Raw genomic sequence first — 14,137 nt, 5'->3', positions numbered from 1 at the left:
AAAGGGAACGGGAGCCGTCTCCTGAACATCCTGTCTGTGGCTTCTTTATTTGTGCAGGGAGTTTGCACTTGGATCGGGAGGCAGTGACGGGATCCGGAGCTTGGGACCACAGCCGGTGTGGAGCCAGGAGCCAGGGATGAGCTCCCTGTGGGAAAGGCAGGGCAGAGTTATCCATGGGCATAAACCCAGCTCTAAAACCCAGGATTTGGAGCTGGGACATGCAGTGGGAGCCTCTTTCCTGCTTAGCTGAGCCCAGCTCCTTTTCCAGCCATTCCCGTTAATCCCCACGGCTCTGCCCAGGGTGAGGGAAAGCGCTGCTGGCTGCCAGAGAAAGCTACCCCGGGGAGGGAAAACTTCCTCCAATTTCTTCCCCATTGACTGTGACATCTGTTTTGGGATGAGTCAGGCGGGTTCCCAGCGCCTGTGTTGGAGGGAAGAAGGGCGAGAGCCGGAGGGGTCGGATCTGCCGGGCTCTGGCTGCACATCCCTGCTCCATTCCCACATCCCAGCCCCATCCTCTCATCCCTGCCCCATCCCCGTATCCCTGCCCCATCCTCTCATCCCTGCCCCATCCTCTCATCCCAGCTCCATCCTCTCATCCCAGCTCCATCCCTGTATCCCAGCTCCATCCCTGCATCCCATCTTGGCCGGGAGCTGCTCCAGGGCGTTTAATCAGCCCGAATCAATTTCCAGCTTTAATTGCTTTGCTCGGTGTGGGTGGCACTCGGCGCTTGCCAAGGACACGACAACTGCCAAAGGCTGCGCCTGGAATTGCTGTTCCCAATGGCTGCTCCTGCACGGATCCTGCTCCATCCCCAGCCCTGGGAGCAGGGATTTGTCCTTCCTCAGGTGCTGCTGCCAGCAGAGCTTTGCTGAGCAGGCGATGCCGAGTGCCCCGGAGGGAAACCCCAACCCACAAACGCTCGGGATGGGAAATCACATCCCAAGTCAGCGTGTTCTCATCTTTCTAAACACACGGATCAGTGTGAGACCAGGATCCTGCATCCTGCCCGGACACGGGCGTGTGGCAGGTGCTGGGGGAAGGAGGCAGTGCCAAGGGATGGGTCAGTTCTGTGGGGCTGCAGAGCTCGGCCTTGCTGGGAACACCGGGATTGTGCCAGGTCTTGGCTCTGGAGCCCTCGGAGCTGCCGGGATTTCCGTCACTGCTCCAGCATGATGGCTCGAGGTCAGCCCTTGGCAAGGCCACGTGCAGGAGCATCCATGGCTGAGGATTCCCAGCCCCACCAGGCCCTGGGGTGGTTTTGGGGAGCCTGCAGGTCCCAGCTGGTGCCACTGGGAGCTGCCTGGGCTGAGCATCTCTCGGTGGCACCTTCTGGCTCCCGACACACAAAAGGAAATCCCATCAGTTTGTGGTTGGTTTTCTCCCTTGCTGGCTGGATTCAGGATGTGTTTTGCCCTGTCTTTACAGCTGAGGGTAATTAATTAACCTTAATTAATCTCCTGTGGTAGATGAACTTCCTTTCTGCTGGGGAGATTGTTGGAGTGACTGGTGGCAAGACCAGGGAGGTGTTTCTGGTGCTGGGGTGTCCCAGTGGGGCAAATCCTGCTCCTTTTCTGGGCTGGAGGAGGGTGAGGGAGCATCACTGCCGAATTTTCTTGTTTCTTTGTGCTGCCTTTGCTCCCAGCCCCTGCACTGGCTCTTATCCTGCTGGGACTTGGATGGCTGAGGCTTGGGAGCGCGGGAGCTGCGTGGGGAGGGAAGGAATTTTCCCAGTGCCACATCAAGCCTGGGGTTATCCAAACCTCCTGCTCTGTGTGGGTGGGGGCTGCTTAGTGCTCCCAAACTGGGGGGCTGCCCCAAAAACCTCTTGTTCGTCCCCCCTGAACCCCATCCCTGAACCCAGCCTTTCCCATTCCTCCTACCTGGGGGTCCCTGGAGCCTCTCCCAACCCCTCTGTGGCCCCCAAAGAACTTTTCCTGCAGGTGTTAAAGGGGCTGGGGGTGACAGAGCTGCCACCACGGAGCCTCTGCGGGCTGGGGGGCTGCCTGGAAGCAGCTGCAGCATCCTGGTGCTAATGAAATCCATCGGGAAAAGCAGCCCCTGAGCAGCAGGAGCTGCGTTTGGGAGCCAGATTTGCCTGAGGGGAAGTGACTCAACGTCTTGGAAGGAGTTGGGGGCGGTGGGGGGGAGCAGAGGACAGCGGTTGACCCAGGGTGGGGACAGCAGAGCGAGGGGAGCTGGCAGCCACCTGCCTCTCCTTGTGCTCCCGGCTGGAGCAGCATCCCTGCGGAGCACTCTGCGCTCCGTTATCCCTCGGTGGCTCGGAGTGCTCCGGGCCGGGGGGCGGCACAGGAAAAGAGGCCCCTTGGGAAGCAGCTTGTTGCTTCCTCACGCTGGGTTGTGATCCAGGCCAGCGTTCCCAGCTCCCGGAGTCACACCCTCTCCCAGCTGTTGCTCGCCGAGCATCTCGCTGCCAAGAAAACCTTGGTGATGGATGCAGCTCCCTCCCCGCTCCCTTAAAACCGGCGGGGAGCGGCACCGTGCCTGTGCCTGGTCCCGGAGAGCCGGGATCCGCCTGGGAATGGGATCCCGCTGGCACCCGGGGCACCCCGAGCTCGTCGTGCCCAACGCGGAGCAGCGGGACAGCGCTGGCACGGCACGAGGTATCGGGAAAGGTCACTGCCAGGGGATACTGGGAGCGCTGGGGGTGTTACTGGGAGCACTGGGAGGTGTTACTGGGAGCGCTGGGGGTGTTACTGAGGGAGCAGGTGGGAAAGGATGTAGTGGCAGAGCGATGGGGCAGATCCAACCTGTGCCACTCCCCAGCCGGCTCTGTGTTTCTCATGGTTTTTATAACTTTGGGCTGCATTTCCCACTCTCCTGGGGCACCGCTCCTCTGCACCCGGCTGGGGACCTCCACAGGTGCCACAAGTGTGGAATATCCCACATGGGAATGCTCCCAGCCCATCCCGGGGGTCCTGCGAGCCCCTGGCAGGGAGGGACACCGAGGAGCCGGTCAGGAGCCTCCTGCCCGGTTCCACAGGGGGATTGGCACATCCCTGCCCGCTTCACACGTCAGGGCTTTTTGGGGCTTCTCCTTTCCCCGTAGCAGCCCCACGAGCCGGCACATCAGCACTTTTCCAGCCCTGATTCAGCTCTGGGATGTTGCAACACAGAGTTCCAATTCCTCTTTTTCGGCTCTCACGGGAGCTCGTCGGCGTGGGACAGGGTCAATGTCCCCACCTGATGGGACATGGTGGCCTTCAGCTCCCTCCCACCTGCCATCCCTCCCTGCTGGCATCACCCCCTGTCCCCTGGCCGCTCTTGGGTGGTGGTTTTCCAGCCCCGAGGGAACTGGGGTTTGTCCCGTGTGCGTGGCTGGAGCCGAGAGCTGGAAATCTCCTGGATCCTGATGACAGAGAGCGGGGGGGGCTCTGGTGGAAAGTGATGCTCTGTCACAGCACGATGCAGCTTTTGCTCCAGGTGTTTTACCTCTCCCTCTGGATGAGCTATCCTGGCTCAGGGCAGGGATTTGTGTCCAGGGATTTGTGTCCATCCAGGCTCAGCTCGTGCTGGATCACCGTGGGTGCCACTGGCGATTTCCAGCGGCACAGGGTCGAGGTCAGGGCACCCTTGGCTGGTGACCCTCACTTTGGGGTCCCAGTACAAACCAGGACAGGCTGAGTTCCTCACTGGGAAGGCACTGCTGGGTGAACAGCTGGCAACAGGCAGGACCTGATGAGCAGCTTCTCTTCTCCCCTGCAGCAGGAATGGTTTTGGGTTACCCCTCTCCTGTGTGTGCGAGGCCAGGAGCATCCCAGGAGCAGGGCATGGATCTGGGGGAACTGGGGAACAGGGATGGGGAGCAGCCAGGGTGGAGGAGCCTGAGGGGACCCTTTGGCTGTGCTCACAGTCAGGGATACCCAAACCCTTCCCAAAGGTTCCCAAGAGATTCCCAAGCCACCGTGGGCAGCACAGGAGCGGTGCTGGATGGGGCACGTCACTTCTGCCACATCCCCTCCTGTGTCCGGCTAAACTCCGCAAATTCAACATCCTCCCCCAGAGCTTCCCCTTTCCAGCTCTGCTGAGGCCAGCAGCTGGTTTATTCCACGGGCTGCATTTATTTTCCTCATCCCCCCATCCCATGTGCGTCTCCTCGGGATGAGAAACCTTGGCAATATCCGTGTCAGCTCCAGCTGGATGCCAAAGCCACAAGCCCAGGGTCATTCCCATGCCAGCCCTAACGGGGCTGTAGGAGAAGCACAGATGTCTAATCCAGCCTCTAAATGCTGAAAATTCCTTGGGGATTTATCCAGCTCAGGTAAACACCTCCAGGTTTTTATATATTTGTTACTTTATATTTTTTACAGGGATTTGGGAGGAAAGGTTTGCTGGAGATTTGCAACCAGCTGAGGTTTTTTGCTCCCCTGTTGTTAAACAATGAGTTTGGGACCGCTGGGATCCCTGCTGTCTTCACCCCAAACCCCCTAATTTTCCGTAAAATCCCACCCTCCTTTGGAGCTGGGGTTTGCAGCCTGTGGGGTGGGAAAACAGCACGGAAGGGAGAGGAGCTGGCAGTGAATTTGGGGGGGGTTGATGTCCTGACAGTGTGGCAGTGTCCCCTCGCTGGGGACAGGGAGAACAGGGTGGCTTTTCTTTGCCCTGCTGATCAGCATTCAGCTGGGGACGCGGAGCACAGCTGGGAGGATGCTCCCGCGGATCCGGGGTGACTTCCTCGCTCTGGGGGGGGCTGAGCCTGCTGTCCCCAGCCGTGCCACATCCCCCGCGGGGTCACATCCCTCCCACAGCCCTGGTTCTGTTCCCTTGGGTTTCTTTCCCTTTGTACACCCCAAATCCAGAGTGATGCCCCCAAGGTTTTGTCCCCAAAGCCCAAGCCGTGGTTAGGGACAGCATCACCAGATTGTTGGGATGGAGCAGGGAGGATGCTCTGGAAAAGGGAGTTATTTTTGTGCTTTGATTGCCTGAGAAGTGCCAGGAGAGAACCTTGGGTTATTAGAAAAGAGGAGAGCAGAGGAGATGAAAGAACTTTTATTATCTTGGAAGCGGAGTCATTTTAAGCTGCTCAGAAGTACAAACTGCCCTTTTTAAAGGAAATCTTTGCCTGTGTAGGTACAAACACCCAAAATTTTCCCCTTTAATCCTCACACCTTCCCAAGAGCACAACGGGTGGAGCAAAAGGCTGAGATTTTACGAACGGGGTGGCTCTTTCAACATTTGGTGCCAGGGAAGGCTGGGTTCCTTTGCCAGAGTTTCACCCTGGGAGGGGCCTTTCATGACCCAGATTTTGAGGTTAAACCTCGTTTTCTGGCAGGATTGGGGCTCTTTCTCCATGGGGGCGACCCCACACTGTGGCCGGGAGGATCCATGGGATCCATCCCGACCCATCCCACTCAGCCTGGCCAGCTCTGCCCAGATAAACACTGACTCATGTTTTTCTGTCCCACCCTGGGCACTGCAGCTTTTTTAAGGCTGCCTTTTCCAGCAATTCCCTTTTTCCTGCGCCGTTCACACGGGCGGGGTGCACAGCCTCAGCCGGGATGCAGGGAGAGGCTGGGTGTGGGGTCCCAGATCCCTGATGGAGAAGTGGGATGAGTCTGAGTGGATGCAGGTAGGGATTAAACTTCCCGCTGCCCTCGGAGCTCTGTGCCTCAGTTTCCCCTGTGGCTCTGCCTCCTCGCTTTGACCTGGGGGTCTCCAGCTGCTGGGGGAGGTTTGGGAAAACTTCCAGCCCGGATCCTCGCTGGCAGGAGCTCATTCCCAGCCTGCTGCTGCTGCTCCCGTGGCGTCCCACAGCCTCGTCCCCTTCCCAGCCTGCGGGAGCGGGACAGAGGGGTCAGGGATGGTGGCAGGGCTGGAATCACGGCCAGGAGCTTTTGGGCAGGCTGGAGCTCGGGGTTTGGAGGTTTAAACTCCCTCTTGATGGGCTGGTGGTCGATTTCCACCGAGGAATGGGGCTTCATCCCGGGTATCCCGGTGGGGAGTGGGATGCTGAGCAGCGTCATCCCTGTGGATCTGTTGCCATGGCAATCACCGGCTAAAATAAAGGGCAATTGGAGCTGGGTACCCGGAGCTGCTTCCCCCTTTGGTGCCTCACTCCTTGAGATTGCCGGGAGCTGGATCCCTCCGGTGTAACCCTGGGCTGGAAATACCGGAGGCATCGATGGGGCGGCCTCGGGTGCCAGCTTGGGATGGGGCTTTCCCTAGGGCATGAGATGCCACGGAATTCTTAGGGATGCTCGGGATCCGGCCTGCAGGGTGAGACCCAAGCTCAGCCAGAGCCATGAACCCCCACGAAACCGAGACCAGCACCTGCCACATGTCCCCAGGGACACCCCTGCCCTCCGGGGACATCCAGGACTGTGGCAGGGCTGGGTGGGGTCTGGTGCCGGCAGATCCAGCGGGACGTGGAGATCCAGTTTTACCTCCAGCCCTTCCCAAAGCCGAGCTCCAAACATCTGCCGGCAATTCCTCTCTCCCGGGAAGCTGTGCCGGAGCTGCGGGGGAGCTGCCCGCGCCTCCCACGCCCGGAGGAAGCGGGTTGGGGTTTGGGGTGCGCTGGGAGCTGGGATGGAAGGAGGGAAGTGCTCCAAGGAGGGAAGGGCAGAGCAGCTGCCGGGGAGGAGGCGGCAGCAGGGCGGGCACGGACCCGGCTGTTCCCAGGGGATTTGTTTGTCCTGTCCGGGGTGTCCCGTGCCGGGGACAAGCATTTTCTAGGGGGGACAAGCACCAAAGCAAGGGCTCCCCCGGCTTCCCCAGACCCTGGCAGGTCCCAGCCCGGATCCATTTCATGATGTGGCTCGAAGCGTGATGCACTTTGACAGCTCAGGCAGGATCTGATGTACTCAAAAGCTGCTCTGCTGGTTTGATTTAATTTAATTTGATTTGATTTGATTAGGTTCTATCAGTTCTCCTCAACCTGCCTCCAGTAAAAGCCTGGCCGGAGGGCGCCGGGCAGGCAGGAGGCGGTGCTGGCAGCCTGCCCGTCCCTAAAAACTCCTGGAGCGGGGCTCCGGCACCGCCCTGCCCGCTGGGATCCGCCGGGCCGAGCATCCCCTGCCCTCCCCGCGTCCCCGGGACTCGGATCCCGCCGCTTTTCCCCGGTCACATCCGTCCCCCGCCCGTCTGCCTTGGCCAGGGCAGAGGGTTTTTTTCGCGCAGAAAAGCTGGATTTGAACATTTTCTGCTGTTCTCTCGGTTTCCTGTTGCCTTCCCAAGAACAACATCCCTGACCTCATCCTCCCCCGGTACGCGCCGGGATGCTGCCGGTGCGAGAGCCGCCCGTCGGGGATCCCACCCGGCCTTCCCTGGGTACCAAGACAAACACAGCTGCGGGAATGACGGAGAAAAAGCTATTTTGGGTAAATCCTCTGCTCGTTTTTGTTGAGGTAGGAGGACAAAGATGAATAGATTGAAGGGAGAACAGTGGTTTTGGCTCGAGCAAGGAATTTTGAGCCCGGAGAGGAGCAGTGAAACACTCTTAGTATTATGTGGCTTCTTTTTTTTTTTTTTTTTTTTTTTTTTTTTTTTTTTTTTTTTCCTTTTCTCGCGGACTTTGGAGTTTTTTTGCTGTGAGAAATGAGGAGGTTTCATGCAGTTTCCCCTGGGACTCTCCTTTTTTGGGAGAATTTTGGAGAGGCAGGTGGGAGTTTGCTGGATGATTTTCCAGCACCTCCTGGTGCCCATCCTGCCCTTCTGGAATGTTCATGGTGGGACTGGCAGCTGCTGCTGTGGGGTTTGGGATTGCTCCTCATGAACCCTGGAAACAAACCCATCCTCTGCCAAATCCCACAGTCCTGGTGTTCCCATTGCTCTCTGCCATCCTCATCCCAACTGGGAACAGAGACCAATTCCCTGCCCAACCCAGCAGGGCAAAATTACCAGAGAATTCAGATAAATAATCCAATAAAACGAGCTTTGGAATGAGCTGAGAGTCATCAGCAATTAAAAAATAATAATAATAAAGGGAGGATTTTACATTTAAAACATGGAAGTGGACACAGTGGGAGGAGGAGTGGGAATTTCTCCCGTCCCTCTGGAGCAGGGGCTGAATGTGGGCTCAGAGTGACCCCGCGGTGGTGAGGGGTGGGGGGTGTCTCACTTGCCCCATGGGCGACACCACAGTGGGAATTGTGGTTGTGGAGCAAGTCCAGGGAGCTTTGGGGTTCTGGGATGGGATGGAATGGGATGGGATATGAGGCTATGGGGTGGGGTGGAACAGGGTTCTGGGGTCCCCAACCTTTCTGGGGCTGTGCCTTTGGGAAGGGGATGACCTGAAACCCCTGTTTCATGGAGCAATGATTCATTAATCAACATTACCATGGCTGGGAGAGTCAGTTCTGCTGATTCTGTTCCTTCCAGTGGATCATCCACCTGGATTCATCTCTTTGACCATCAAGGTTTTCCTGGGATAAAACCTCTTCCCAGCTCCAGCTCATTCCCAAGCTTTGCACTCAAACCTCGTTTGTTCTGGCCGCTTATCGTCCCCCGGAGCTGGGCCAGGGGGAGGTGACAGGGTGGGATTTCAGCCCCGGCCGGGGACTCTGCAGCAGCAATGGCAGGAAGGAACAGCAGGAAAAGCCCAGGGAGAAACAATAGCTTCCAACACAAACACCATGGGAATTTCAAAGCAGGGCTGGCGGGAAGGTGACGCTCAGGACCTTTGGGGTGAAATGCCTCGGGAACAGGGAGGGTCCTTGGCTGTCCCCACGTCCCTCCTGTGAGGACACGGCTGGGTGGGATGCTCTGTGCTCCTCACTCAGCCTTTGGGGGATTTTGGTTTTAACCCCCCTGACCCAAATGCACAGGGGAGAGGTTGAACCCCCTCAATCCAGTCTCTGGAGCCTGGAGTCTGACATGGCAAATGATGCTGTTGGTTTACCACAATTAATGTGTTTAAACACTGATGGAACCAGGAAAATAACCCTGTGAGAATGCAGGATATAAAATAGACCACGCAGATAATGCGCACCTCATTTATACCTTGAATTATTTATTATTTAATTATTACTAGCCTGTGGTTGGTTGTTTGGTTCTTTGCCTGCACCTGATGATGCTGCTTGATGGGATTTCTGCCCTGGCTTATCCCAAAAGATGCTGGGATCATGGCAGGACCCCACCTTCCCCAGACTGGAGGCGAGGAGGGTCCCCAGGCCAGCACAGCCCCCCGAGGGAGGCTGCACAGGGTTAATTAGTGCTACACCCTGAATGGGTTTCCTCCTTAACCCCACATCCGGGGGTGAGTGGCCTTCCTTTGATCCTGGCTTTAATGTTACAGCTCACTCCTTAGGCCGGTGTGGAGGGAGCTGCCGTTGTGTCCCGGGACACTGAAGTGTCACCTGTGCCCCATCCCGACGGAGAGGAGAGAGGTGAGAGGGTGCCCGGTGTCAGGGGGGTGTGTGGGGAGCTTCCCTTTGGGTTTTCAGTCCAATTCAGCACCAAAAAATAGAGAGGAATCATAATATGTTGCAGATTGGAAGGCCAGAGCTGTTGATGAGCTGTTAATGAGCATTATCCCGGTTTTTCCTCTGGAAGTAGGCGGGTAATCAACGTTTTGTGCAGGATGAGGCTGCAGCCACATCCTGGTGGAGCTGAGGGGCTGAATCACGTCCTGATGTCTCATGGATGGGGGTGGAAATGGGGGAGGAACTTCGGGAGCATCTTGTTTGGGACCAGTGGGGTTCTCACGGGATCCCCCATTCCCGTGTGTTTATCCCTTCACTCCCTGTCCCCAATTCCCAATTCCCGTTGGCCTTCCCGCTCTCCTCACTGCGATTAACACCAAGTGTTTGCTCAGCAGGGGAAAATCACCAGCTGCAGATCTCAGCATCCCAGATCCCAGGGATCCCAGGGATCGCACGGCTCGGCTGCCGTTCACACGGACAATGGCGCTTCCCAACCTGTCCGACTACTTGGACGGCCTCAATAACTACAGCGACTACCCGGACTACACCTACGAGGACGCCGGCAGCGTGTGGGCAGACCCGGCCCACGACCCCAAGGACATCACCAGGATCCTGTCCGTCATCATCTACAGCGTGTCCTGCGTGCTGGGCATCCTGGGCAATGGCCTCGTCATCGCCATCATCACCCTGAAGATGAAGAAGTCGGTCAACGCCGTCTGGTTCCTCAACCTGGCCGTGGCCGACTTCCTCTTCAACATCTTCCTGCCCATCAACATCGCCTACACGGCCATGAGCTACCACTGGATCTTCGGCACGGTCATGTGCAAGCTGAACTCCTTCCTCCTCATCCTCAACATGTACACCAGTGTCCTGCTGCTCACCACCATCAGCTTCGACCGCTACGTGTCCGTGGTGTTCCCGGTGTGGTCCCAGAACCACCGCTCCACCAACCTGGCCTACGGGGTTTGTGTGATCATCTGGACCCTGGGCATCGTCATGAGCTGCCCCTCGCTCGTCTTCCGGGACACGGCGCAGACCCGCAACTCCGTGATTTGTTTCAGCAACTTCTCCCTGTCCAGGAATAAATCCTACGAAGGGCTGGCGCTGATGAGGCACCGCACGGTGAACATCACCAGGTTCCTGGCCGGGTACATCCTCCCCATCACCATCATCACCTTCTGCTACGTCGCCATCGTCTTCAACCTGCGCCGGAACCGCCTGGCCAAGTCCAAGAAGCCCTTCAAGATCATCGTCACCATCATTGTCACCTTCTTCCTCTGTTGGAGTCCCTACCACCTGCTGAACCTGCTGGAGACGGTGCCTGATGCAGTCCCCTGGTCAGTGTTTGAGATCTTCATCCCGCTCACCACGGCCCTGGCGGCCTCCAACAGCTGCATGAACCCCGTCCTCTACGTCTTCATGGGCCAGGATTTCAAGAAGTTCAAGGTGACCCTCCTTTCCAGGCTGGTGAACGCCCTCAGCGAGGAGACAGGACACTCCAGCATCGTGCACAGGAGCTTCTCCAAGATCTCCTCCATGACTGAGAAAGAGACAACAGTTGTCTAAGCCCAGCCTGCAGGAGGGACAGAGTCCCCTGGTGTTGGCACTGTGAGGGTGACCACCCCTGTGGTGGCCCTGGTGTGGGTCCAGCATTGTCCAGCACTGTCCTACAGCCCGTTTTTGACTGAGGGCTGGCAGGGGGTGGAGACCCCCAAGGTGTGGAGAAGACACAACCACCCTTGATCTTGTGTGGGATTGCAAAAATCCTTGTGCCAAATGAAGGAAACGTTTTGGGGCATTCCCATCCAACCCTCCCCTGACCTGGGAAGGGCTTTCCTGGTGTTTTCCAGAGGCACCGTGGTGGGTCACGGGATATCAGGAAGGCATCTCCCGTGCCATGGGTGATCCCTGCCATGGCCAAATTGGGGACATTCCTCTGTCCCATGGCTGTGTGTGGCTCCTCATGGTAAATTCCTGAGGGATTTTGGTACCAGAACAAAGTGTTTGTGACTGTTTCTGGAAGTGTCCTTATGTTGGAATATCCCACCTCAAAAAACCGGGAAGTCTCAAATATCTTCTAAGATCCAGACCCAGAGCCACCTTCCAGTGTGGGGATTGGGCTCACACACAGGGGCACCAGCATGGAAAACTGGGAGAAAAAAGAGGGAAGAGTCAATTTGGGATGTCTTTTTACGCCTCCTCTTGATGGGCACGTTCCACACGGTGCATCCTGCAGAGCAGTTGGATGTTTGGGACCAGGAACAGGTCCACGAGCTGGGAATGAGCTCCTGGGGAGGACCTGCTGTCCCCTCCTGTATCCAGGGGAGAGTGGCCAGCTGCTCCCTGGTGGGACTGGTGGGTTCTATGGGATGATTTTTTTCTCTCCCATCTTGGGAGACTCTGGGAATCTCGTGGGAGACTCCGCTGCCCCACACCAACCTCTGCAGTGAGGGACGGGCCGAGCCACCACCTCGATCCAATTTCATGCAGTTAATTTGAGAGCTCCTTCTCCATTAGGGCTCCTTCACCACGATCCCAGTGTCACCCTCATTTATGTGTCACCCCCAGGACAGCGAGGAATCCCTGGAGCTGGAATTAGGCAGCCCCCAGTGGCCTTGGGGACATTTCAGGACATTTCAGGAGGTCCCTCGGGGAGCTTTGTGCAGAGTTTTGACACGTTGGCAGTTGGGAGTCTGCTCCCAGGTGCCTCCAAAAGCTGAAATATTTATTTATAGCTTTCCTTGGATATCAGAAAGTGGAAAATAAAATGGAGAGGCAGCTCCCAGGAAAGGCCAGGGAGCTGTTTCCAGGCAGCACATTGTGCCAGCCGCAGGTGGGAGTAAAGCTCCGGTAATCGAGCCGCGGGAACACCGCGGATCAGAGCAGATGCTGCAGCGGGAGCTGGATTTCAGGATTTCAGGATTTCAGGATTTCAGGATTTCAGGATTTCAGGTGGATTATCCAGCGTCCTCTCCGCCCCGGCGCTGCCTCGCTGCTCCACCTTGATCTGCATCGCCTCCTTCGTGTGATGGGACACTCAGCACCCGGATTGTCTCCGTATCTCCTGGGGTTGGGATGCACCCGCTTCCCCAGGGAGCACTGCCACATCCCTGCGCCACACCACGTCCCATGGCCAGGCCCAGGGCTGCTCCCAGCCCTGATCCACAGAGATCCACCCTGGATCCGTACCCATGGAAGATGCAGTGCCTGAGGAGGCAGTAGGGCCTCTCTGGTGGTGGGAGGCGGCTCCTCTTGCTCATTTTCCCCAGTATTTAATTAATACTGCTGGAAGGTTGCCAGGATCCTATTAGGAGTGGGATAGGACAGATGGGATGGACGGGACAGATGGACAGACGGGGCGGTGACAGGGACACACAGAACTTGCAGAGGATCTGTTTAGGGAACAGTGGGAATGGGATGTACCCGGAGCCAGCAGCCTCTGGGGCTTTTTGGGCTCAGGGTTTGGAGAAGGTCTGGATGTGGGAACAGCGGGATGAAGCCTCGAGGACTGGATGCCATCCCACTGCCCCTCGGGTTGGCGCTGGGATGTTTGTGATGGATCCAGGATGCTCCTCACTAATCCTGGTGTCTGTTTTTTTCCAAGCCCATCTGTTATTACTCCAAACAGCTTTCCAGAAAAAGGAAAAGCAGTGCCTTGGTACTTACCCTGGGGTTAAATCATCCCTGTAATGGCAGCTTGGGAATCCCAAGTTTCCCAAATATTTGAATCCGTCTTTGTAGCTGTTTGCTTATTTAATAAAAGCTCTGCTTTCCAGACAAATACCTCGATGCGTGGAGTGGGAAGGATCCCAGGGTTTTTCCCTCTGTGTATTCCTAACCCCTGGTGTGGAATTTGGAATTGTGGAGGGGTTTGAGTGGCTGAGGTGGGATCTGAGCCTCTTGGGTGGGTTTTGGGAGATCTCCCATGGATGATCCAAGTGCTCCACCCCAACATCCATCCAGACACCGGCACTGCTGTTCTGTCCCCTCTTGTTCCTGATTCTCCTCATCCTGGCAGGTTTTGGGATGAGGATGGGGAAGAGGATGGAAGAATCCACTGTTTTTTTCCTGCTGGACCTGGTTGGCTTTGAATTAACATCCCCAAGGAATATCAGTGATTTCTGTTCCCGTGTCCCCCGCTGAGACAGGCAGCAAACAGCTCACCCAGGCAACATTAAAAAATGCACATTTTTATATAGCTATAAAATGGAAGCAGGGGGAAAAAAAACCCTCATTCCTCAGAAAACTTCAGCCTCCCCAGCCAGGTTTTTCTTCCCTTTTCAGCAGAGTGGCAAAGAAATGCAGCTCAGTACTTAAATTCCTCTGATATTCCCGAAATACTGCAGGAGCTGCAGCTCTGGAATCTCCCAGGGTGCTGAGGATGCATCCTGTCAGCATTCCTTGGGTTTTTTACAGGGCTGGATATTTTGTTCATGGAGGGGAGGGGGCTGCACTCCCCCAAAGTGTTGGGAAGATCCAAAATATTAAATCAAGGATCCTTGGATGTGTCCTGGTGACCCAATCCTGCCCCTGCGCTGCTCAGTTGGAGACATCCTTAGCTATTAATTAACAAAGTCCTCTTGATTAACGGCAGCAGGAGGTTAATGACTACGGGCAGCTCCAGGGGAACGTGCACAAACTGGAATTAACATCCAGGGAAAGGGCTGGGTAGGAGCTGCAGCTCCAGGACTGGTGGTTCTGGTTTCTGCCACACCTTTTGGGGAGAAATCGGTGAAATTGGGATGCAGCTGGA

At 56.7% G+C, this 14,137-nt stretch overlaps 1 protein-coding gene across 5 annotated transcripts; it reads left to right on the top strand.

The window, feature by feature from the left end:
• Positions 1–2,301: 2,301 nt before the first annotated feature.
• CMKLR1 (chemerin chemokine-like receptor 1) lies at positions 2,302–13,165 on the top strand. 5 transcript variants are annotated; one of them, XM_015643565.3, is made up of 3 exons: positions 2,302–2,625; positions 9,258–9,348; positions 9,777–13,165. In XM_015643565.3, the coding sequence occupies exon 3, from the start codon at positions 9,865–9,867 to the stop codon at positions 10,948–10,950; it is 1,086 nt and encodes a 361-aa protein (XP_015499051.1). In that variant the 5' UTR covers positions 2,302–2,625; positions 9,258–9,348; positions 9,777–9,864; the 3' UTR covers positions 10,951–13,165. The 5 variants fall into 5 exon arrangements, with proteins under 5 accessions (XP_015499051.1, XP_033374080.1, XP_015499049.1 ...); XM_033518189.1 differs by lacking the exon at positions 2,302–2,625 and adding an exon at positions 3,871–4,283 and having other exon boundaries at positions 9,780–13,165; XM_015643563.3 differs by lacking the exon at positions 2,302–2,625 and adding an exon at positions 3,871–4,283.
• Positions 13,166–14,137: the final 972 nt, after the last annotated feature.

The sequence above is a fragment of the Parus major genome, chromosome 15 (genome assembly GCF_001522545.3).
Source record: "Parus major isolate Abel chromosome 15, Parus_major1.1, whole genome shotgun sequence".
Classification (NCBI taxonomy): domain Eukaryota; kingdom Metazoa; phylum Chordata; class Aves; order Passeriformes; family Paridae; genus Parus; species Parus major.
Note: the sequence above shows the minus strand (reverse complement) of the source record. Positions and strands in the feature narration are given on the sequence as shown.

Coding starts and splice junctions, on each gene's coding strand:
- CMKLR1 (XM_015643565.3), top strand. CDS start 9,865: ATGGCGCTTCCCAACCTGTCCGACTACTTGGACGGCCTCAATAACTAC.